The following is a 23,315-nucleotide window of genomic DNA, read 5'->3' as shown; positions in this document are numbered from 1 at the left end:
CCATTTGTGCAGATTGTTTACCTGCCAACCAGCTCAAAAATCTAATAAACCTAAAAGTTAGGTCAACAGAAGGACGGTATAACGCAGGGCTCAGCAAACATCATAGAAGCCAGTGAGTACATATTTTCAGCGTTGCAGGCCACATGGACTCTGTTGGAACTCCTCAGATCTGCTGAGGTAGCATGAAAGTAGCCATAGACAATACATAAACCTATGAGTGTGGCAGGGTTTGGCTTGCTGGCTATAGTTTACCAGGATCTAGTGTAATATGGATAACACCATGAAGGGACACATCTGGTGTAGTCTTTTTAACACCAAACACATTGGAAAAACACAAGTGCAAAGTGTTAACTATGAGGAGGCACTTAAGATACATCCATAAGAGAATCTGAGACAGTGGGGAAATTGAATATTGGTTGGGTATTAGTGGACATGAGAGAATTATTGTCAAATCTCTTCAATGTAAATGTGTGATTTGTGGAGGGAGGAAGTGTCATGAGGTCTACAGCATTAACATGGTTCTGCAAAATATATACAGCAGATGAACACAAAAATGTAGTAAAATATCATGGTTGTTCAAGCTAGTCTGGTGGATATATCGGATATATTCTTTCAACTTTTCTGTTTGAAAGCTTTCAAGACAAACATCTGGAAACCAAAAATGCTGGCTCTGTCCCCTCCCTGTGTGACATTAAGCAAAATACTGCATCTGCCTGTATCTCAGTACCTCAACTGTGAAATGGGGACAGTAGGCAGATGATTGTTGTAAAGATTGAATGTCCTGATACAGGTGAAAATGTTGAAACCGCGATAATAGTGCAAAGTGTCTTCTATCATGAGCCCCTGTGATTGGGACCTGACACCACCCAGGGCAGTGATGAGAAGCTTCTTACTGCCCAACACCATCCTGCCTCCCACTGGGCCTCAGTGAACATCCAGCACATTCCCTCCCTTCACAGAAGCACTCCATGTGGTAATGATTTACCTCTACTGTCATGATTATTCTTCATTCTTCACCAGTGATTTTCAGGGTTTCAGAAATGAAAAGGGACAGCCCAGGAAAGCAAGTGTAGAGCCCTTATTTTAAAAGTAAGCTTTACAAGTTTTCCCTTAAACAGGGCTGTTAATTTTCTCCCTGTTATTTTTCTTGTTAACTGACACCAGATGACGACAATGTCTAGGTCAACACCATAGCATCTCAACTGTTTGGAAATGTATACTTGAAATTGCAGAGATCCTTTTTTTTTTTAGTACCTTAAGGATAACACCTAAATTATATATCACTTCTTATGTGTGACCTGGCACAAACCAAACTGTAGGCACATTTAGCAAAGAGGGATTATGTAACCATTAAATAAAACATTCCAATCAATGTCTTGGCACACAGTAAGAGCTTCATAAAACATTCCCTCCCACTTGGGAGCATACTGGGAATCACACAGCAAGGTACGCTGCCCACAGTGAAAGTCTAATCACAGGACATAATTCTTCAATTGTCTCTCTTGAGTTTCTCTTAAGAAAGCAAGATGATCTATGTCCTCAGAAGAAGTTACTCTGTCTAAGCAATTTCATTGCATCTTAGGAAAAAGCAACCCTTCCCATTTTGCATGAATGATAGGCCCAAGTCCAAGACAATTACTCTGCACTCCTTTTGGGGTTCTCCAAAAATAGTTTATTTAGTTCAACTGCCATGAATCTCTAGTTCCCTACTGACCCAACACCAACCAGTTTTGCCTTGGGGTAAGCACACCTCTCCAGCCTGCAACAATTGCTTAGCTCAAAGGTGAGATCAAAAGAGGACTGTGTCCTAGTTTGGCCCATGGTTCAGCTCGGTTAAGGGGCGGACCCAGAAGTGGGGGTATTAGGAAACCTTCTGGAACATTTGGGCCCGCCTAGGAGAGAGGGAAGCAGGTGGGGCCTCCTTCTCAGGAAATCACAGCACTGGATCCCAGAACTCATTTCTATCTGCCTTCTCTGACTGTGACCCAGCCTACCCAGTGAGTAACTCCATAGCATAGCCCTGTCTGCTCTCCAGGGAAGTGCCCTACACGCCCCCTACCCAGCCACGTCCTCCTACACTCATGTGGTGCTGGTGACCGGGGCCAACAAGGGCATCGGCTTTCCCATCACGCGCAACCTGTGCCGTCAGTTCTCAGGGGAGGTGGTGCTCACGGCACGGGACACGGCGCTGGGCCAGGCAGCCGTGCAGCAGCTGCCGGCTGAGGGCCTGAGCCAGCGCTTCCACGAGCTGGACATCGATGACCTGCAGAGCATCCATGCCCTGCGGGACTTCCTGCACAACAAGTATGGGGGCCTTGACGTGCTGGTCAACAACGCAGGCATCATCTTCAGACCTAAGTGGATGTGAGCTTAGAGGGGAGGCAGCATCCACGAAGGCACCCAGCAGGGTGGGTTGGAGACTGAAATGCTGCTGCGGGGCCCTTTGCTTCTATGGGATCTAGAATTGATTCCCTAGGGAAAGACTTCAGAGTGGAGGCTACAAGGAGAACAGAATCCTCTGAAACTTCCAAGCTTTTCCAGCCAGAGAGCATTTGCAGTACCACGGAACTGACTCTTAGGGATCTCCTCCAGGTTTTCACACAATATCTGTTGGATTGGACTTGAGAGCAGTTCAGTGAGTTTTTAACATATTTTGAAATAAACAAGAAATTGTTAGAATGGTACACAGAGATCTCATTCTGCGCCTTTCACTTACCCTCCCCTAATGGTGCTGTCTTACGACAGTATAGAGCATGAACAAGCCAGAAAGTTGGCATTGCATAATACTGTTAACGTAACCCAGGCATTACTTGGAATTCACCAGATTGCGTGTGAAAAAAAAATTTTGTGTCATTCTCTGGACTTTCACCATGAGTACAGTTAAATTTATTAACTCTGTTCTCTCTCTCCCCTAAAAGATTCTGATTCCACACCTGTTCACATTCAAGCAGAAGTGACAATGAAAACAAACTTTTTTGGTACCCAAGATGTCTGCACAGAGCTACTGCCTCTCATACAACCCCAAGGTGAGTCTCATGAGGAGCAGAAGCTGTAGTCGTTCTGGCATGATCTGGGCCTCCCTGCCTCTGAGCTCATCTACAAGCCCCTGCTACCTCTCCCTGCTCAGCTACACTGAACTCCTTGTTGTGTCTCCACCGTGCCAGGTGCCCATCTGCCTCAGGCTCTGTACACTCTAGTCCAGTGGTCATCAGTGCTCTTCGCCTGGTTGGTATTTGCACAACTGACTCTCTCTTATCTATCAGGTCTTCATTCAAAAGTCCACAGAGAGGCTCTTTACTTGCTCCGTGCCCCTTACACATTGGTGATCCTTGAGGATTCCATCCTGGACCCTCTCTCTCCCCTCTCCCTCTCTCAGAATGATCTTATTCAGGCTAGTAGAGCCTTCACTACCCTCAATTCCTTAAGTCAAATCTCTCATCACTCTAGAACATTTCCACGCTTCCAGACACACATATTTGTCTTCCTGCCTCTCCATCTCTTCCAGAGCCCTCCCTTCATCTTCTGAGTTCCCCCATCCAAAACACACATTTCCAAAAAACACTTGTCCTTTCCTCAAATCATCTTGGTCATTGACCCCACCATCCACCAAACAGGATCCGGGAGGTCACAATGCCCACTCCCTTATTATAAATTACCAGGTTCTAGGAGTGGTCCTGTCAGTTTCTTTCCAAGGTTTCTCCTCCATCCAAGCACTGCAACAGACCCTCAGTGATCATTGCTGGACAATTGCAAATCCTCCTATGGGACCTCCCTTCTTGAGTCTTTTCCTTTCTGGACATTCTCTGTACTCTCTGCATGCTCGCTCCCCTCCTAGACATCCTTCAGCAGCAAAGTCCAAGCCCTTAGCAAGGCTTGGAGGGATCTCTGTAATCTGATCTTCCTAACACCTGGCTAATTTTAACTCCTTTTCAATATGCTCTGTTCTGGACAAAACAAACTATTGTATTTCTTTGGTTGTAAACCTCTGTAATACTTACTTGAAGGTAATGGGAGGTGGAGGGAAACCACCACCCATTAAATTCACCAATTAAGACAAGCAGATACTTTTAGAAAGATTAAGAGGTGTGGCTTGGAAATGAGTACACGCACATACAGTTTACTCACAATTCAGCCCAATTTCCCTGTCCTGTCCTCTGGAAAGTCCTGCTACTTCTTTGAACACTTGGTTCACTAGGGTCACAAAGGGCAGCTCTTTCAAAGTCACCTGACCCCTTCACTCACCCCAACACCTGAGGACAGCAATGGAGTTTCTTGTGCCACAACCACGCATTCCACATGTATTTCTCTTATAATCATACAGATGAATTCTGGCTGGACCTTTGTCTTACTTAACTGGGCTGTGTTAGTTCTTGCTGTGTCTGTGCTTTGTCCAGAAGGAGGAATGGGTGCACTCACAGATGTGCTAAGACAGGCTCTATTCAAACAACTGATCTTCCCTCACCAAAGACAGAGTTAATTAAAATGAAAATACATGCTATATTCTCAGTATAAAGCAAAATTTTCTTGCATTTTGAAATGGGAGCGTTCTCCATTATTTGGGGGGAAAGGCAGCCACTGAAGTTCATGTTATCATGACTTTATTCTATGCTCATTGGGGAAAAAAACGTGGAACAAGTCCCGCCTAGGGTAACCAAATGTAAATATTGTCCCTCCTCCCCATTATCTCAGATCCTAGGATACAGAGAATAATCTAGAGTGATTACCACAGAATTTCTGTGGGAGGCAGGAAACATCCAAAAGGGGAATGTGCAGTTTGTTCCTGATGTGGAAGGTGAAAAGAATAGAGTCTTGTGACCTTAAGCATTATTGAAGGGTAATAGATGAAGATTTCTTTTATTTTTAGTCTTTTCTTTAAAAAAGTTATTCTGAAATACCCTAGCCACACAAAAGACAGGAATCTACCCTGCCCAAGTACCCACCACGGAGCTTCACCAATCGATCAGTATCAGTACCATTTAAATCCCTTCACCCCTTCCCACCTCATTTCCCCACTGTTCCCCACAGTAAGCATCATCCTGAATTTGACGAATGCTCTCTTTAATGCTGGTAGACTGTTATTCTGCTTTCTTCTCTTTAAATTATAGTATATATTTATTTTGAAAAGATATTAAGGAAAAACCCTCTCTGAGGAATCAAGCAAACATTTGAAACCTGGAAACTCTTGTTCATCACATATTAGCTTGAAGAGTCCTGGGAGGACATAAACAGCCTTGTTAAGGCTACACTTACCAAGTAAACCTTTCAAGAAGTGCTATCAACCTTGATTTAAACAGGTACCACTTTTCAACTTCCTTATGAAAAATCACTAGAGGAAGTTGGGGGGCAAATTACTGTACTAAACATATCTTCCACCTCTGACAATGTGGTTCTACAACGGATGGGTGGACGGACCTTTCTTAATGTGATATGCTAGGAATTTTAGATATCGACCCGTTAAGAGCATGGAGGCATACTGGAATTCAAGCTCACATGCACAGCTGGGTGCAGACCTACGCCTTGTAACATCCAAGCTAATTGTTCTTGTCACTGCTCAATGGGCCTCAAATATTTTATGCAGACAATACTGTTCTTCACGTGAAGCCATACCCAGTCAGGCCGGAGTGAAAGATGAGAAAGAAGACTCAGCTTGATTGGAGCCAATGTCTTTCTCAGCACAGGGCACCTCAAGGACACCCAAAGGTCTGCAGAAGACACATTATAAAACCCTGAAGTGTTTCATGAAAACCCCTTATCAATCCATAGATTTAACAATTTATGCTTACGAAAGCATAAAAGGTCCAGAGAACCACTTATACACTTAACACCTCTGAATAGACAACTAGAATCAACTAATGCTTTTGAAGTTTGTTACTGGAGATGAGACTATATCTAACATATATCCCTTGTCGTCCAGATCGCTTTGCTGCTGGTGTTTGATGATGACAGTTTGGAGAGTGAAGAAGAGGTGCTGGGGCAGAACCATTAGAGGATACTTATCCCAGAGTGCTTGAGCAGCTACTGTGTGTTAGGCCCTGGGGACATGGTCTATGTGTTTACATTTTTCCTTGTTTTCCTACACTTTTCTACTCTGTTTACACTTTTGAAGGAATACATGGCTTCCTTAAAATAAATCCCTGGTCAGATACAGAATAATGGCCTAGACAAATTGTACACCTGACACACACCCCAGCCCCACCTGTGAAAGAGTCCTTTCTTAGTTGGGTGACATACTTTTTTCATCAACGTGGAGTGACTATTAAAAGACCACTGTTTCACATACACACACACACACAGACACCCTTAGTATAAGAAAATCTGGATGGCCCATAACACCTCTTAGAGGATTAGTTGTGTGCATTCCAGCGCAGTGTCCCTGAACTGCATTCTGAAAGGGATGAGTCCACTCTGGAGATGAAACTCTTGGATCACAGCCTTTGCTGTTTAACCTCCAACAAGTGCTTGCTGCTTCATGCTTCCTGCTTCCCCCCTGTGTGTTTCCTGTCCTGTTGTAGGACTGGAAAGGTCCACAGTCACACCCAGCTCTGAGGAGAGGCACCCAGACAGCTCTTGGGGATTGGTCAGTGGGAGGGGCTGGTGTGGGGAAGAGGGACTGCGCTGTCGCACCCACAACCAGGAATTTACCTGCAAAGACCTCTGGACTCCCCAATCAGGCATCCCTACTATACACAGGTAAGTATTTTACCCAGCTGATTCTAGACTTCCTGAGAAAGAGAAGAGAATAAAAAAAGAAATCATCACTTCATTACAGTGTATGAACAGACAGAAAGTTAGTACAGATTCTCAGTCTACTATCTATACTAAAGTCTCTGAGAATATGATTTCAAAGCCGCATAAATAATTGTAGCTTCCTTTCTGGTAACCAGTTGCCCACTCTGGCTTCCTCTCTTGCTTTCTGTTTTTCTTCATATCCTGTCTGTTGCAATTTTGATTCATGAAACATGAATAAGTTTTATTATGAGAGAGGCAGATAATCTTTTTGAGAATGAATTAAATTCTCTTAGGACATTGGACTGTGCTTACTAAAACATTTCACAAACAGGTTCAGTTTACTCTTATACTTCACATGTCCTGATGGAAGGAAGGACTGGAATAATTGACCCACTTCTAAAATGCGTTCAGAGAGGGAGTCAAGATGGCGGCGTAGGCAGACTCTGAACTCACCTCCTCCCGTGGACACAGCCAATTTACAACTACTCGTGGAAAAATTACCCCTGAGACAGAGCTGAAAACTGGATAAGAGGAACTCCTGCAACAACGGACAATCCTAACTGGGGTGGAAGAGGCAGAGACTCCCTTCCGGAGAGGAAAAACGCCGCCTTCACAAGCCGCCAGCTTCACGGCCGCCGGGAGCAGCTCACAGGTACGCAGCCTCCCTGGAGGCGCGGGGCCCTGAGCCGGGAGCGCCCCCGCTGTGGGCATTGTGTGGACCCAGCACAATCGAGACCAGCGGCATAATATCTGACTTTGCTGCTACTAAAGCATTGGGTAGCATCCCCAGAAAACCCGGCTCACAAAGAAACTAAAACTGGCTCTTAAAGGGCCCGCGCACAAACTCACCCGTTCCAGAAAGCATCCTAAAATCACCAGAAAGAAAGGTGCACACTGCTTTGGTGACAAGAGACTCACCTAATAGGCCCTGAGTGCATCTCGGTGAGGGGTGAGACCTCTCCAGGGACTGGGACATTGGCGGCGGCCATTGTTGTGGCCTGGTGTGAGCGTGCTGACACAGACGCCATTGGAGTTCTCCCTGAGACCTGCTAGCCCAGGGTCTGCTCCACCCGCTAGAGCACCGATTTAATCCAGCTCAGCCAGGGCAGGCAGCCCACCCTAGAGACTGGCCCCACCTAACAACAAACCCTCAGGCAACGTGTGGGCCTGCATAGATTGGTGACTGGATTTTCTGCAGCCTGGCAACTGAGCTGACTTGAGCGGGGCAGGGTGTGCACAAGGAGTGGGTGGAGAGTGTGGGGTGGTGGCGGAGTGTGTGGGGCTCCCGCCGTGGAGAGACTGGGTCCGCTTGGGGAGGTCGGGGCGCTCACACGGGGCAGGACTGTGTTGACTGTGTGTGTGGACCTGTGGGCAGCACGGCTTGTCAGCTGCAGAAGACTTGTGCTTCTCAAAGACCCACATAGGAGGTTTGCCCCACCTTCCAAAGCCTGAAACAATTGGGTGCTCCTGTGCCTGAGGCCAGCCCCACCCAGCTGCAATCCTCAGAGAGCTGACAAGAGACCTAACAGGCTAGAGGTTTACAGCAATTCTAAGGCCCTGAGCCTAACAACCTGCCACGCTGGGGGCCTACTCACTTAAAAGAAATACTGCAACACCGATGTGGTATTAGAACTAGCAGCCAACTGTGCTGGGGCTCCTCACACCTGATAAAGAGACTGAAGGGCCCACAACAACTACAAGCAGCTGAGCATTACAACAGCTGGCCAGGAGCATAACTCAGCCTCCCTGGGCGCCTATAGGGAGAGCTAACAGGCCACAATAGAAGCACACACGTAGCCCACATAGGGGCCACCCCTGGAACATTGAGAACTGAGGGAAGCACACTGGAAGCCTCCTAAGCCATCACTTACATAAGGTCACCTATCCAAGAGCAGGAGACGTAGCCGACCTACCTAATACATAGACACAAGCACAGGGAAAGAGGCAAAATGAGGAGGCAAAAGAATACATTCCAAGTAAGGGAACAGGACAAAACCCCAGAAAAGGAACTAAGTGAAACAGAAATGAGCAACCTACCCGACAGAGAGTTCAAACTAAGAGTGTTAAGGATGCTAACTGATCTGGGGAGAAGAATAGATGAACTCAGTGAGAATGTCAACAAAGAAATGGAAGATATAAAAGAACCAATCAGAAATGAAGAATACAATACTGGAAATGAAAAATTCATTAGAGGGACTCAAAAGCAGAGTAGAGGATACAGAAGAACGGATCTGTGAGCTGGAAGAAAGACTAGAAGAAATTACCCAAGGTGAACAGGTAAAAGAGAAAAGAATTAAAAAGAGTGAGGACAGTCTAAGGGACCTCTGGGACAACATCAAGCGCACTAACATCCGTGTTATAGGTGTCCCGGAAGGAGAAGAGCGAGACAAGGGGCAGAGAATCTATTTCAAGAAATAATAGATGAAAACTTCCCTAACCTAAGGAAGGAAACAGACATCCAGGTACAGGAGGCACAGAGAGCCCCAAACAAGATAAACCCAAAGAGGCCCACACCAAGACACATCATAATCAAAATGTCCAGAATTAAAGATAAAGAGAGAATCCTAAAAGCCGCAAGAGAATGTCAAGTTACATACAAAGGAAACCCCATAAGGCTATCAGCTGACTTCTCAGCAGAAACCTTACAGGCTAGAAGAGAATGGCACGATATATTTAAAGTGCTAAAAGGAAAAAACTTACAGCCAAGAATACTCTACCCAGCAAGGTTATCGTTCAAAATGGAAGGAGAGATCAAAAATTTCCCAGACAAGCAAAAATTAAAGGAGTTTGTCACCAAGAAACCAGTGTTACAAGAAATGTTAAAGGGACTGATTTAAGGGGAAAAGAGAAGACCACAAATAGGAAAAATTATCTATTTCCACGATTAGAACGTAATGGATACAAATGCACAAAAAAGAAGTTGGATATGATATCAAAAACAAAAGGAGGGAGGAGGGTAGTTAAAGAGTACAGCTTTCAGACAGAGGTCAAACTAAAGTGACCATCAATTCTGTATAGAAGAAGTAAGGAACAGAGAAGGACTACTAAAACACTGAGGGAAAAAAAAAAAGTTAAAAATGGCAGTAAGTACATACTTATCAATAGCTACTTTAAACGTCAATGGACTAAATGCTCCAATTAAAAGGCATAGGGTGGCTGACTGGATAAAAACAAGACCCATATATATGCTGCATACAAGAGACACACTTCAGACCTAAAGACACTCACAAACTGAAAGTGAAGGGATGGAAAAAGATACTCCACGCAAATGGCAATGAAAAGAAAGCTGGGGTAGCAGTACTCATATCAGACAAAATAGACTTTAAAACAAAAACTGTAAAACGAGACAAAGAAGGGCATTACATAATGATCAAGGGAACAATCCAACAAGAGGATATAACACTTGTAAATATCTACGCACCCAATGTAGGTGCACCTAAATATATAAAGCAATTATTAACAGACATAAAAACAGAAATAGACAGTAACACAATAATAGTAGGGGACTTTAACACTCCACTTACACCAACGGATAGATCATCCAAACAGAAGATCAATAAGGAAACATTGGCCTTAAACGACACACTAGAACAGATGGACCTAGTAGATATATACAGAGCATTCCATCCAAAAACCGAAGAATACACGTTCTTTTCAAATGCACATGGAACATTCTCCAGGATTGATCACATATTAGGCCACAAAACAAGTCTCCATAAATTTAAGAAGATTGAAATAATACCAACCATCTTTTCTGACCACAACGGTATGAAACTAGAAATCAACTATAGGAAGAAAATCAGAAAAGCCACAAATACATGGAGATTAAACAAAATGCTACTGAACAACGATTGGGTTAACGAAGAAATCAAAGAACAAATCAAAAAACCCGTGGAGACAAATGAAAATGAAAATAGGACATGCCAGAATTTATGGGATACAGCAAAAGCGGTTCTAAGAGGGAAGTTTATAGCAATACAGGCCTATCTCAACAAACAAGAAAAATCTCAAATAAACAATCTAACAATGCACCTAAAGGAACTGGAAAAAGAAGAACAAACAAAGCCCAAAATCAGTAGAAGAAGGGAAATAATAAAAATCAGAGCAGAAATAAATGAAATAGAGACCAAAAACAATAGAAAAATTAATAAAACCAAGAGCTGGTTCTTTGAAAAGATAAACAAAATTGACAAACCTTTAGCTAGACTCACCAAGAAAAAGAGAGAAGGCACAAATAAGTAAAATCAGAAATGAAAGAGGAGAGGTTACAACAGACACCTCAGAAATACAAAAGATTATAAGAGAATACTATGAAAAACTATATGCCAACCAATTCGACAATCTGGAAGAAATGGATAAATTCTTAGAATCATACAACCTTCCAAAACTGGATCAAGAAGAAGTAGAGAATTTGAATAGACCAATCACCAGTAAGGAGATCGAAACAGTAATCAAAAACCTCCCCAAAAATAAAAGTCCGGGACCAGATGGCTTCCCTGGTGAATTCTACCAAACATTCAAAGAAGAGTTAATACCTATCCTTCTCAAACTCTTCCAAACAATTGAGGAGGGGGGGAAGCTCCCTAACTCATTCTACGAAGCTGACATTACCCTGATACCAAAACCAGACAAGGACAACACAAACAAAGAAAATTACAGGCCAATATCACTGATGAACATCGATGCGAAAATCCTCAACAAAATACTAGCAAATCGCATACAACAATACGTTAAAAAGATTATACACCATGATCAAGTGGGATTTATTCCAGGTATGCAGGGATGGTTTAACATTCGCAAATCAATCAACGTAATACACCACATTAATAAAATGAAGAATAAAAATCACATGATCATCTCAATAGATGCAGAGAAAGCATTTGACAAGATACAGCATCCATTTATGATAAAAACTCTGAATAAAATGGGTATAGAAGGAAAGTACCTCAACATAATAAAGACCATATATGAGAAACCCACAGCTAATATCATCCTCAATGGTGAAAAACTGAAAGCCATCCCTCTAAGAACAGGAACCAGACAAGGATGCCCACTGTCACCACTCCTATTTAACATAGTATTGGAAGTCCTAGCCAGAGCAATCAGGCAAGAGAAAGAAATAAAAGGGATCCAAATTGGAAAGGAAGAAGTGAAACTGTCACTATTTGCAGATGACATGATTTTATATATAGAAAACCCTAAAGAATCCACCAGAAAACTTTTAGAAGTAATAAACGACTATGGTAAAGTTGCAGGATACAAAATCAACATACACAAATCAGTTGCATTTCTGTACACTAACAACGAAGTAGCAGAAAGAGAAATTAAGAATACCATCCCATTTACAATTGCAACAAAAAGAATAAAATACCTAGGAATAAACTTAACCAAAGAGGTGAAAGATCTGTACACCGAAAACTATAAAACATTGCTGAAAGAAATTGAAGAGGACACAAAGAAATGGAAAGATATTCCGTGCTCTTGGATTGGAAGAATTAACATAGTTAAGATGTCCATACTTCCTAAAGCCATCTATAGATTCAATGCAATCCCTATCAAAGTTCCAACAACATTTTTCACAGAAATAGAACAAAGAATCCTAAAATTTATATGGAACAACAAAAGACCCCGAATAGCTAAAGGAATCCTGAGAAAAAAGAACAAAGCTGGAGGTATCACACTCCCTGATTTCAAAATATACTACAAAGCTATAGTAACCAAAACAGCATGGTACTGGCACAAAAACAGACACACGGATCAATGGAATAGAATCGAAAGCCCAGAAATAAACCCACACATCTATGGACAGCTAATCTTCGACAAAGGAGCCAAGAACATACAATGGGGAAAGAAAGTCTCTTCAACAAATGGTGTTGGGAAAACTGGATAGCCACATGCAAAAAAATGAAAGTAGACCCTTACCTTACACCATACACAAAAATTAACTCCAAATGGATTAAAGACTTGAATGTAAGACCTGAAACTGTGAAACTTCTAGAAGAAAACATAGGCAGTACGCTCTTCCACATCAGTCTTAGCAACATCTTTTCAAACACCACATCTGACCAGGCAAGAGAAACAATAGAAAAAATAAACAAATGGGACTACATCAAACTAAAAGCTTCTGCACAGCAAAGGAAACCATCAACAAAACGAAAAGACAACCTAACAATTGGGAGAAGATATTTGCAAACCATACATCTGATAAGGGCTTAATCTCCAAAATATATAAAGAACTCATGCATCTCAACAACAAAAACTACCAACCCAATTAAAAATGGGCAAAAGACCTGAACAGACATTTCTCCAAAGAAGATATACAGATGGCCAACAGACACATGAAAAGATGTTCAAAATCACTAACTATCAGGGAAATGCAAATCAAAACTACAATGAGATATCACCTCACGCCTGTCAGAATGGCTATAATTAACAAGACAGGAAACAACATGTGTTGGAGAGGTTGTGGAGAGAAGGGAACTCTCATACACTGCTGGTGGGAGTGCAAACTGGTGCGGCCACTATGGAAAACAGTATGGAGATTCCTCAAAAAATCAACGATAGAACTACCATATGATCCAGCTATTCCACTGTTGGGTATTTATCCAAAGAACTTGAAAACACCAATTTGCAAAGGTACATGCACCCCTGTGTTCATTGCAGCCTTATTCATGATAGCCAAGACTTGGAAGCAACCTAAGTGCCCATCAAGGGACGAATGGATAAAGAAGCTGTGGTATATATACACAATGGAATACTACTCAGCCATAAGAAACGACGAAATCCAGGCATTTGTGACAACATGGATGGACATTGAGGGTATAATGCAAAGTGAAATAAGTCAGAGGGAGAAGGTCAAATACCGTATGATTTCCTTCATTAAGTAGTAGATAATAACAACAATAAACAAACACATAGGGACAGAGATTGGATTGGTGGTTACCAGAGGGGAAGGGGGGAGGGAGGAGGGTGAAAGGGATGATTCGGTACATGTGTGTGGTGATGGGTTGTAATTAGTATTTTGGTGGTGAACATGATGTAGTCCATGCAGAGATAGAAGTACAATGATGTACACCTGAAATTTTTACAATGTTATAAACCAATGTTACTGCAATAAACAAAAAATTAAAAAAAAAATAAAATAAAATAAAATAAAATAAAATGCGTTCATCCTGGAAGACTGTTGGAAGATTAATAAGACAGTTTCTATACTTCATTCTAATTCTCTCAAAGATTGTTTATTGAAGGTCATAGTGCCATGGATTATCGTTTTTATTGAATTTTTTTTTGCACTGCCATCCCTTTAGTAGGATGGAGCTTAAGTTAACCGATTTTGACAGTCTTCCCCAATACTTACATTAAAAAGGGAGAGTTTCCTAATCTGCTTGAATCTCTTTTTGGCGGTATGGTCTCATGATTTTTTTACAATGTTTAAAATATTCATTTAGATGTAAAAACAGTATATTCTTTCTTTATACATGTTAATATAAATTCATTTTTATGAATACTAACCATATTTTCCAAAAAAAAGTTAGGGAGAAATGGGTCATTGCTTTACACATTAACAGCTTTATTGAGATATAATTCACATACCATGCACTTCACTCATTTAGAGTATACAATTCAGTGGTTTTTGTTTTTTTATTTAGGTCACATTGGTTCATAATATTATGTAAATTTCAGGTGTACATCATTATATTTCCGCTTCTGTATAGACTGCATCATGTTCACCACCAAAAATCTAATTTCCATCTGTCACATACATATGTGCCGCTTTACCCCTTTTGCCCTCCCACCATACCCGCCCCTCTGGTAACCACCAATCTGTTCTCCTTAGCTATACATTTGTTTGTTTGTTTATCTTCCATATATAAGTGAAATCATATGGTATTTTTGTTTCTCTGTGTGACTTATTTCAGTTAACATAATACCCTTAATGTACACCCTTGTTATCATAAATGGCACAATTTCATCTTTTTTTATAGCCGAGTAGTATTCTATTATATATATACCACATCTTCTTTATCCATTCATCTGTTGATGGGCACTCGGGTTGCTTCCAAGTCTTGGCTATTGTGAATAATGCTGCACTGAGCATAAGGATGCATATGTCTTTTCAAATTAGTGTTTTCATGTTCTTTGAATAAATATCCAGAAGTAGAAAAACTGGATAATATGGTATTTCTATTTTTAATTTTTTGAGCTATCTCCATACTGTTTTCCATAGTAGCTGCACCAGTTTACATTCCCACCAACACTGTATGAGGGTTCCCATTTCTCCACAACCTCTCCAACACTTATTCCTTGTCTTTTTAATAATAGCAATTCTGACAGGCATGAGATTATTTCTCATTGTACTTGTAATTGGAATTTCCCTAATAATTTGTGATGTTTGACATCTTTTCATGTGCCTATTGGCCATTTGAATATCTTCTTTGGAAAAATGTCTGTTCATATCCTGTGCCCATTTTTTGATTTGGTTATTCATTGTTGAGTTGTATGAGTTCTTCATAAATTCTGGAAAATTAACACATTATTGGATATATGATTTGCAAATATGTTCTTCCAGTTGGTGGGCTTTTTCTTTTGTTGATGGTTTTCTTTCCCATGCAGAAGCTTTTCAGTTGATGTAGTCCCATTTGTTTATTTTTTCTTTTCTCTTGTCTGAGGAGATATGGTATTCCAAAAGATACAGCAAAGACCAATGTCAAAGAGTGGACTGCATAAGTTTTCTTCTAGGACTTTTATAGTTTCAGGTCTTACATTCAAGTCTTTAATCCATGTTAAGTTAATCTTTATGTATGGTGTAAGATAATGGTCTACTTTCATCTTTGGCATGTAGCTGTTAATTTTTCTCGGCACCATTTCTTGAAGAGACTCCGTTCTCCATGGTATGTTCTTGGCTCCAAAGTCAAACATTAGCTGTCCATAGATGTGTGGGTTTATTTCTGGGCTCTCGATTCTGTTCCATTGATCTGTGTGTCTTTCTGCCAGTACCATGCTGTTTTGATTACTATAGCTTTGTAGTATATTTTGAATGCACGGATTGTGATACCTCCAGCTTTCTTCTTTTTCCTAATGATTGCTTTGGCTATTCAGGGCCTTTTGTTGTGCCATATACATTTTAGGATTATTCTTTCTATTTCTGTGAAAAATGTCATTGGAATTTTGACTGATATTGCATTGAATCTGGAGATTACTTTAGGTAATGTGGACATTTTAACTATGTTTATTCTTACAATCCATGACCACAGAATATCTTTCAATTTCTTTATATCTTCTTCAATTTCTTTCAATAAGGTCTTATACTTTTCAGTATATAGGTCTTTTTTTTAACTCATTGGTTAAATTTATTCCTAAGTATTTTATTCTTTTTATTGGGATTGTAAATGGGATTGTATTCTTGATTTCTCTTTCTGCTAGGACATTGTTAATGTATAGAAATGCACCTGATTTTTGTATGTTGATTTCACACCCTGCAACTTTACTGTATTTGTTCATTATTTCTAATAGTTTTTTGGTGGGTTCTTTAGGGTTTTCTATATATAGAATCACGTCATCCACAAATAATTACATTTTTATTTCTTCCTTTCCAATTTGTATCCCTTTCATTTCTTTTTCTTGCCTTATTGCTCTGGCTATGGCTTCCACTACTATGTTGAATAAGAGTAGTGAGAGTGGGCATCCTTGTCTTCCTCTTTTTCTTAGAAGAATAGCTTTCAGTTTTTCACCATTGAACATAATGTTGGCTGTGGGTTTGTCTTATATGGCCTGTATTATGTTGAAGTATTTTCCTTCTATACCCATTTTCTTCACAGTTTTATCATAAATGGATATTGAATCTTGTCAAATGCTTTCTCTTTACCTATTGAGATGATCATGTGATTTTTATTCTTTATTTTGTTAATGTTGTCTATCACATTGATTGATGTATGGATATTGAACCATCCCTGCATCCCTGGAATAAATCCCACTTGATCATGGTGTATGATCTTTTTAATGTATTGTTGTATTCAATTTGCTAATATTTTGTTCAGGATTTTTGCATCTATCTTCTTCAGCGATATTTGCCTGTAATTTTCCTCTTTTGTGTTGTCCTTATCTGGTTTTGTATCAGGGTGATGCTAGCCTCATAATATGAGTTAGGAAGTGTTCTATCTTCTTCAATTTTTTTGGAAGAGTTTGAGAAGGATAGGTATTAAATCTTCTTTGAATGTTTGGTAGAATTCACCAGAGAAGCCAACTGGCCCTGGACTTGTTTTTTGGGGAGGTTTTTGATTACTATTTCAATCTCTTTACTTGTGATTGGCTTATTCATATTCTCTGTTTCTTCTTGGTTCAGTTTTGGGAGGTTGTAGATTCAAAAAATTTATCCACTTCTTCTAGGCTATCCAATTTATTGGTGCATAGCTTTTCATAGTATTCTCTTATAATACTTTGTATTTCCGTGGTATCTATTATAATTTCTACTACCTCAGTTCTGATTTTATTTATTTGAGCTTTCTCTCTTTTTTCTAAGTGAGTCTGGCTAAGGATTTGTCTTTTTTTTTATCCTTTCAGAGAACCATCTCTTAGTTTCAATGATCATTTCTATTGCTATTTAGTCCCTATTTCATTTATTTCTGCTCTAATTTTTATTATTTTCTTCCTTCTAGTGACTTTGTGCTTTGTTCTTCTTTTTCTAATTCTTTTAAGTATAATATTAGTTTGATTATTTGAGATTTTTCCTGTTTCTTAAGGTTGGCATGTATTACTATAAACTTCCTTTTTAGCACTGCTTTGCCTGCATCCCATAAGTGGTGGTATGTTGTGTTTTCCTTTTCATTTGTCTCCAGGCATTTTTTTATTTCTCCTTTGATTTCTTCATTGATCCAATCATTTTTCAGTAGCATGTTGCTTACTCTTCACATATTTGTGACTTTTCCAGCTCTCTAGTTGTAGTTGATTTCTAGGTGCATGCCGTTGTGGTAGGAAAAGATGCTTGATAGGATTTTAATCTTCTTAAGTTTATTGAGGCTTGTCTTGTTTCCCAACATATGGTTTATCTTTGAGAATGATCCATGCACACTTGAGAAGAATGTGTATTCTGCTCCTTTGGGATGGAAAGTTCCATTGATATCTATTAAGTCCATCTGGTCTACTGTTTCATTTAAAGTCACTATTTCCTTGTTGACTTTCTGCCTGGATGATCTATCATTTGATGTAAATGGAGTGTTAATGTCCTCTACTATTATTGTGTTGCTGTCTCTTTCTCACTTTAGATCTGTTAATAGTTGCTTTATATACTTTGGTGCTTCTATGTTAGGTGCATATGTATTAGTAAGTGTTATACTTTCTTGGTGCAATGTCCCTTTTATCATTATATAATGTCCATCTTTATCTCTTGTTTTCTTTCTTGACTTGATGTCTATTTTGTGTATTATAAGTATGGCTACACCCACTTTCTTTTGCATGCCATTTACTTGGAGTATCATCTTCCATCCCTTCACTCTGAGCCTCTGTTTGCCTTTAGGGCTGAGATGTGTCTCCTGGGGCCAGCGTATTGTTGGGTCTTGTTTTGTGATCCATCCACTCTGTGTCTTTTGATTGGTGAGTTCAAACCATTTACATTTAGAGTGCTTGTTGATATATGAGAGCTGAATACTGACATTTTATCTTCTCTTTTCTAGTTGTTTTATATTTCCATTGTTTCTTTTTCCTTGTATTTCGGTCTGCCATTTCAGTTTGGTGGTTTCCTCTGATGTTTCTCTCAGTGTCCTCTTTATTTATGACTTGGAACTCTGCTCTGATTTTGTGTGTGTGTGTGCTTACCATGAGGGTTGTATAAAAGATCTCATAGATGAGATAGTCCTTTTTCTGCTGATATCATCTTATCTCCATTAGCCTATGCCAGTTCCGTCCTTTTCCTCTTCCCATTCAATGTTTTTGTTTTCACAACTTACCCTATTTTGTGTTGTGAGTTTGTTACCAAATTGAAGTGTTTATAGTTATTTTTCATGCTTTCTTTCCCTTTAGCCTTTACGTTATAATTAAGCATTTAGTAACCTATTCTGATATAAAGTTGCAATTTTTTGAGTCTGTCTGTCTATTCATCACCCTGCTCAAAGCTTTGTAAACGTTTGCCTTTTTGTTTCAGGTAGGAGGGCTCCTTTCAACATTTCTTGTAAGGCAGGTCTACTGGTGATGAACTCCCTCAGCTTTTGTTTCTCTGGGAAAGCCCTTATATCTCGTTCATGTCTAAAGCAAAACTTTGCTGGATAGAGTATTCTTGGTTGATAGTTTTTGTCTTTCAATATTTTGAATATATCATTCCACCCTCTCCTAGCCTGTAGAGTTTCTGGTCATAAATCTGCTGATAGCTTGATGGTGGTCCCTTTGTAAGTTATTTCCTCTGTCTGACTGCCCTTAATATTCTTTCTTTGTCATTGACTTTTGACACTTTTCATATAGTACACCTTGGGGAAGGTCTTTTTGCAATGAGATAATTAGGGGTTCTCTTAGCTTCATGTATTGTATATCCAGTTCCTTCCCCAGGTTTGGGAATTCTCAGCTATTATTTCTGTGATTAAGCTCTCTACTCCTTTCTACCACTCTTCTCCTTCTAGGATACCTATTATCCTTGTGTTGCTTTTCTTAAATGAGTCAGATATTTCCCATAGAATTTCTTCATTATTTAAAAATCTTGGTTCTCTCTCCTCTTCCATCCGAATCACTTCTAGATTTCTATCTTTGAGGTCACTAATTCTCTGTTCCATATAGTCTGCTCTATGATCAAGGCTTTTGACTTTTTTTTTTTTTTGGTGAAGAAGACTAGTCCTGAGCTAACATCCACTGCCAATCCTCCTCCTTTTGCTGAGGAATGTTGGCCCTGGGCTAACATCTGTGCTCATCTTCCTGTATTTTATGTGGGATGCCTGCCACAGCATGGCATGAAAAGCAATGCATAGTTCCATGCCTGGGATCCGAACCTGCGAACCCCAAGCTGCCAAAGTGGAGTGTGCAAACTTAACCACTACTCCACCACGCCATCCTTTGACTTTATTTTCATCTCATTAATTGTGTTCTTCATCTCCAGAATTTCTGGTTTTTTTTTTTTTTTAAGATTTCAGTCTCGCTGGTGAACTACTTCTTCTGTTCATTAATTGTATTCCTGAGCTCACTGAACTGTCTTTCTGAGTTTTCTTGTAACTGGTGGAGTTTCTTCATGACAGCTATTTTGAATTCTCTGTCAGTTGGACTGTAATCTTCTGTGACTTCAAGTTTGGTTTCTGGAGAGTTGTCATTTTGTTTCTGTTCTGCTGGGTTACTGTCATTCTTTGTGGTACTTGATGAGTTGATCCTTGCCAGTGGTTTATGGTAGTAAACACCTTTCTTATTCAGGTAAGACTTTGGTTGCTTCAGTTCTGAGCTGCTTCTGGTTGTATTTGAGAGCCTGTACTTTCTACCCTCCACTGCCTCTGCTACAGGAGTCTTGTGCTGCCTGTGCCTCTGAGGTTGCTGGTGCCTTGCTGCTTACAATGCCACTGTAGTCTTAGACGTCACCACCAGAGTCACCAGGCTGCAAGCACCTCTGCTGCTTCTGGGATCCTCTGGCTCTCAGGTTCTCCCACTGGCTCTCTGCAGGACTCCACGGACACAGGTGCTGCCCCATGCAGCACCTGTGCTGCTGCTCCTGAGTTATCTGGATGTGCTGGCAGCACCACTTCCAGGCCCACTGTGTTCATGGGCATTGCAGTCACCGTTAGGGTCCCGGGGTCTTGTATGCAGCCCCTGCTTCTTGTAGAGCCAATGTCAGGGATGCTGCCACTGGGGTCTCGATCACAGGTTCCCCTCTGGTTCCTGAAGCCTTAGGTCACAGCTGCCACATGCCACTGCTGTGGGAGGGCAGGAGCTAAGCCACAAATACTGTTATTGTTCCTGTAGCCTCTGGTCACTGGTGTGAACTGATGTACTTTTTAAAACCTCAAGTCAGGAAACTCCACCCTTGTCAAGGAAATCTGAGTTTTGGATAATGTTCCCACTGCTCTTAAGACCACCACCACTGCTAGGGGTGGAGGAGGGGGCTGGGTTGCTGGCACCACTCTGTGTCCTGAAGCCTCAGGATATGTGCACAACTTGCCACTGCTGGGCAGGGGGGGCTATGGCACAAGAGCCGTGTCTGCCCCTACAGCCTCTAGTCAGCGGCCCACGTGCTGTTGTGAGAATCCACATTTCAGATCACCACCACCAGGGGAAGAGGAGGGGGCTGCTTTCCTCATTCCACTGCCTCCCAAGGGTCCAGTGCACCCACCTTCAGATGTATAGACGCATGGACCTCTCAGGCTTTCTGGTGTTCTGTGCAGGGAGTATTTGTTGGTCAATAAATGTACAACTGGTTGTAATTTAGGGGGAAGAGACAAAGGGGACAACTCCCTCCACCATGATGCAGTCATTTTCAGTGCTTTTCAGCATACATGCAGAGTCATGCAACCATCACCTCATTCAAGATTAGAATATTCTCATCACCCCAAAAAGAAATCCTATCATGGCTCTGTTCCCCCATTCTTCCTAGCTTTAAGCAACCACTAATATACTTTCTGTCTTCAGATTTTCTTGTTCTGGACATCTCACATGTATAGAATCATATATGTAGTCTTTTCTCACCAGCCTCTTTAATTTAGCCTTCTGTTTTCAAGGTTCAACCATGTTGTAGGATGTACTTCATTGCTTTTTATAGTGTCCATTTAATAGTCGAGTTTTCCACAGCCCTCTCCATCACCATATTGCCAGGCCATTCATCACTGCTCTTGAGTTGATAAAAACACAATCATAGAGAAAACAGCATGCAATTCAGTCCACTGAGCTGATTTGTTATCATCCTTGATCAGAGTGGCAGCCTTCCAAAGCAGATACTCTCCATTCACCTTGGCACTGCCATCCATAAACCAGTCAGCTCTTGGTTGGTCAATAGAGACATAATCATAGAGCACTGCCCAAGACCATAACATCTTCAAGTGGTCACAAAAGCAACCTTTGATACTAATGAGTACTTCCCTACATTCCCCTTAGCAAGTTCCTGTATAAACCATATTCGTTTACCTGTGGAACTTCTGGGTACTACTCTCCCAATTAGAACACTTCTCTGATATCAACCAAGACATTACGGGTAAAACAAGTTTCAAGATTGTGTTATGTCCTTCACTCATAGAGGCAGTCTTAATTAATGTTCATAGAAAATTGGTAATTGTCTCTCAAGTGGAGACAATCAAAGCAATTTTGATATTTACCATTCTTGTGCATGGCTTTCTAGGTAACAATCTGTGTTGCATTTTAGGCAGCGTGGTGAATGTGTCTAGCAAAATGAGCTTCATGCCTCATAAACACTGCAGCCCAGAACTCCAGGAGAAGTTTACAAGTGAAACCATCACGGAGGAGCAGCTGTTGGGGCTCATGAACAAGTTCGTGGAGGATACGAAGAACGGAGTGCACAAAAAGGAAGGCTGGCCTGATATCAAGGTAACGGCATATGGAGTGTCGAAGATAGGCATCACGGTCCTGTCCAGAATCCATGCCAAGAAACTGAGTGAGCAGAGGAGAGAGGGCAAGATCCTCATGAATGCCTGCTGCCCAGGATGGGTAAGAACTGACATGGGGGGACCCAAACGCATAAAAACCCCAGAAGAAGGAGCAGAGACCCCTGTGTACTTGGCCCTTTTGCCCTCGGATGCTGAGGGGCCTCATGGAGTTTGTTAGGGAAAAGAAAGTTGAACAATGGGGACCCCACTTATAATTCCCTCCAGGGTTCCCATTCTTTTAAGAGCTCTTATTTGACCAAAAGGACTGTGCCAAAAAAAAAAAAGATCAAAATATCCCTATCAACTGCTCACTTTGACTTCACTACTAAACTCATGAAGTCCTTTGTGATTTCTTCTCTGGTATAGGGGCAGAAAACGTGGAATCAATGACAAGAATGAATAAAACTCATAGAGGAATAAATGGTTCTTTATAAATGTCCATTTGTGCAGATTGTTTACATGCCCAACAGCTCAGAAAAGTAATAGACCTTAAAGTTAGGTCAACAGAAGGACAAAATAACTGAGGGGTCACAAACATTATAGAAATAGCCAGTGACTACATATTTTCGGATTTACAGGTCACACAGTCTCTGTTGGAACTACTCAGATCTGCTGAGGTAGCATGACAGTAGCCATAGACAATGCAAAAGCCAATGAGCATAGCAGCATTTGGGCTGCCAGCTGTAGTTTACCAGCCTCTAGTATAACATGGTCAACACCATGAAGGGAACACATCTGGTGTGGTCTCTTTAACACGAAACTCATTGGAAAAACACAATTGCAAAGTGTGAACTATAAGTGAGCACTAAAGATAAATCCATAAAAGAATCTGAGACAGTGGGGAAATTGAATATCAATTGGGTGTTAGTGGACAAGAGAGAATTATTGTCAAATCTCTTTTGACAATAGTGACAATAGTGAATGTGTTATTTATATATGGAGGAAGTGTCACGAGATCTTCAACACAAACATGGTTCAGCAAAATATATACAGAAGATGAGCACAAAAATGTAGTAAAATATTCACAATTGT

The 23,315-nt window shown here is 40.9% G+C and overlaps 1 protein-coding gene across 1 annotated transcript; it reads left to right on the top strand.

Annotated features, from left to right (window-relative positions):
• Positions 1–432: 432 nt before the first annotated feature.
• On the top strand, positions 433–22,498 carry LOC101398516 (carbonyl reductase [NADPH] 1-like). The gene is given in 5 exon segments (XM_087417856.1): positions 433–462; positions 2,036–2,354; positions 2,919–3,026; positions 22,043–22,451; positions 22,453–22,498. Coding segments are annotated over 5 exon segments (912 nt in total).
• The last annotated feature ends 817 nt before the right edge of the window (positions 22,499–23,315 follow it).

This window comes from Ceratotherium simum, chromosome 27 (genome assembly GCF_057802395.1).
Source record: "Ceratotherium simum simum isolate JZ-2026a chromosome 27, ASM5780239v1, whole genome shotgun sequence".
NCBI lineage: Eukaryota > Metazoa > Chordata > Mammalia > Perissodactyla > Rhinocerotidae > Ceratotherium > Ceratotherium simum.
The sequence above is the reverse complement of the archived record's forward strand: the minus strand, read 5'-3'. Positions and strand labels throughout refer to the sequence as shown.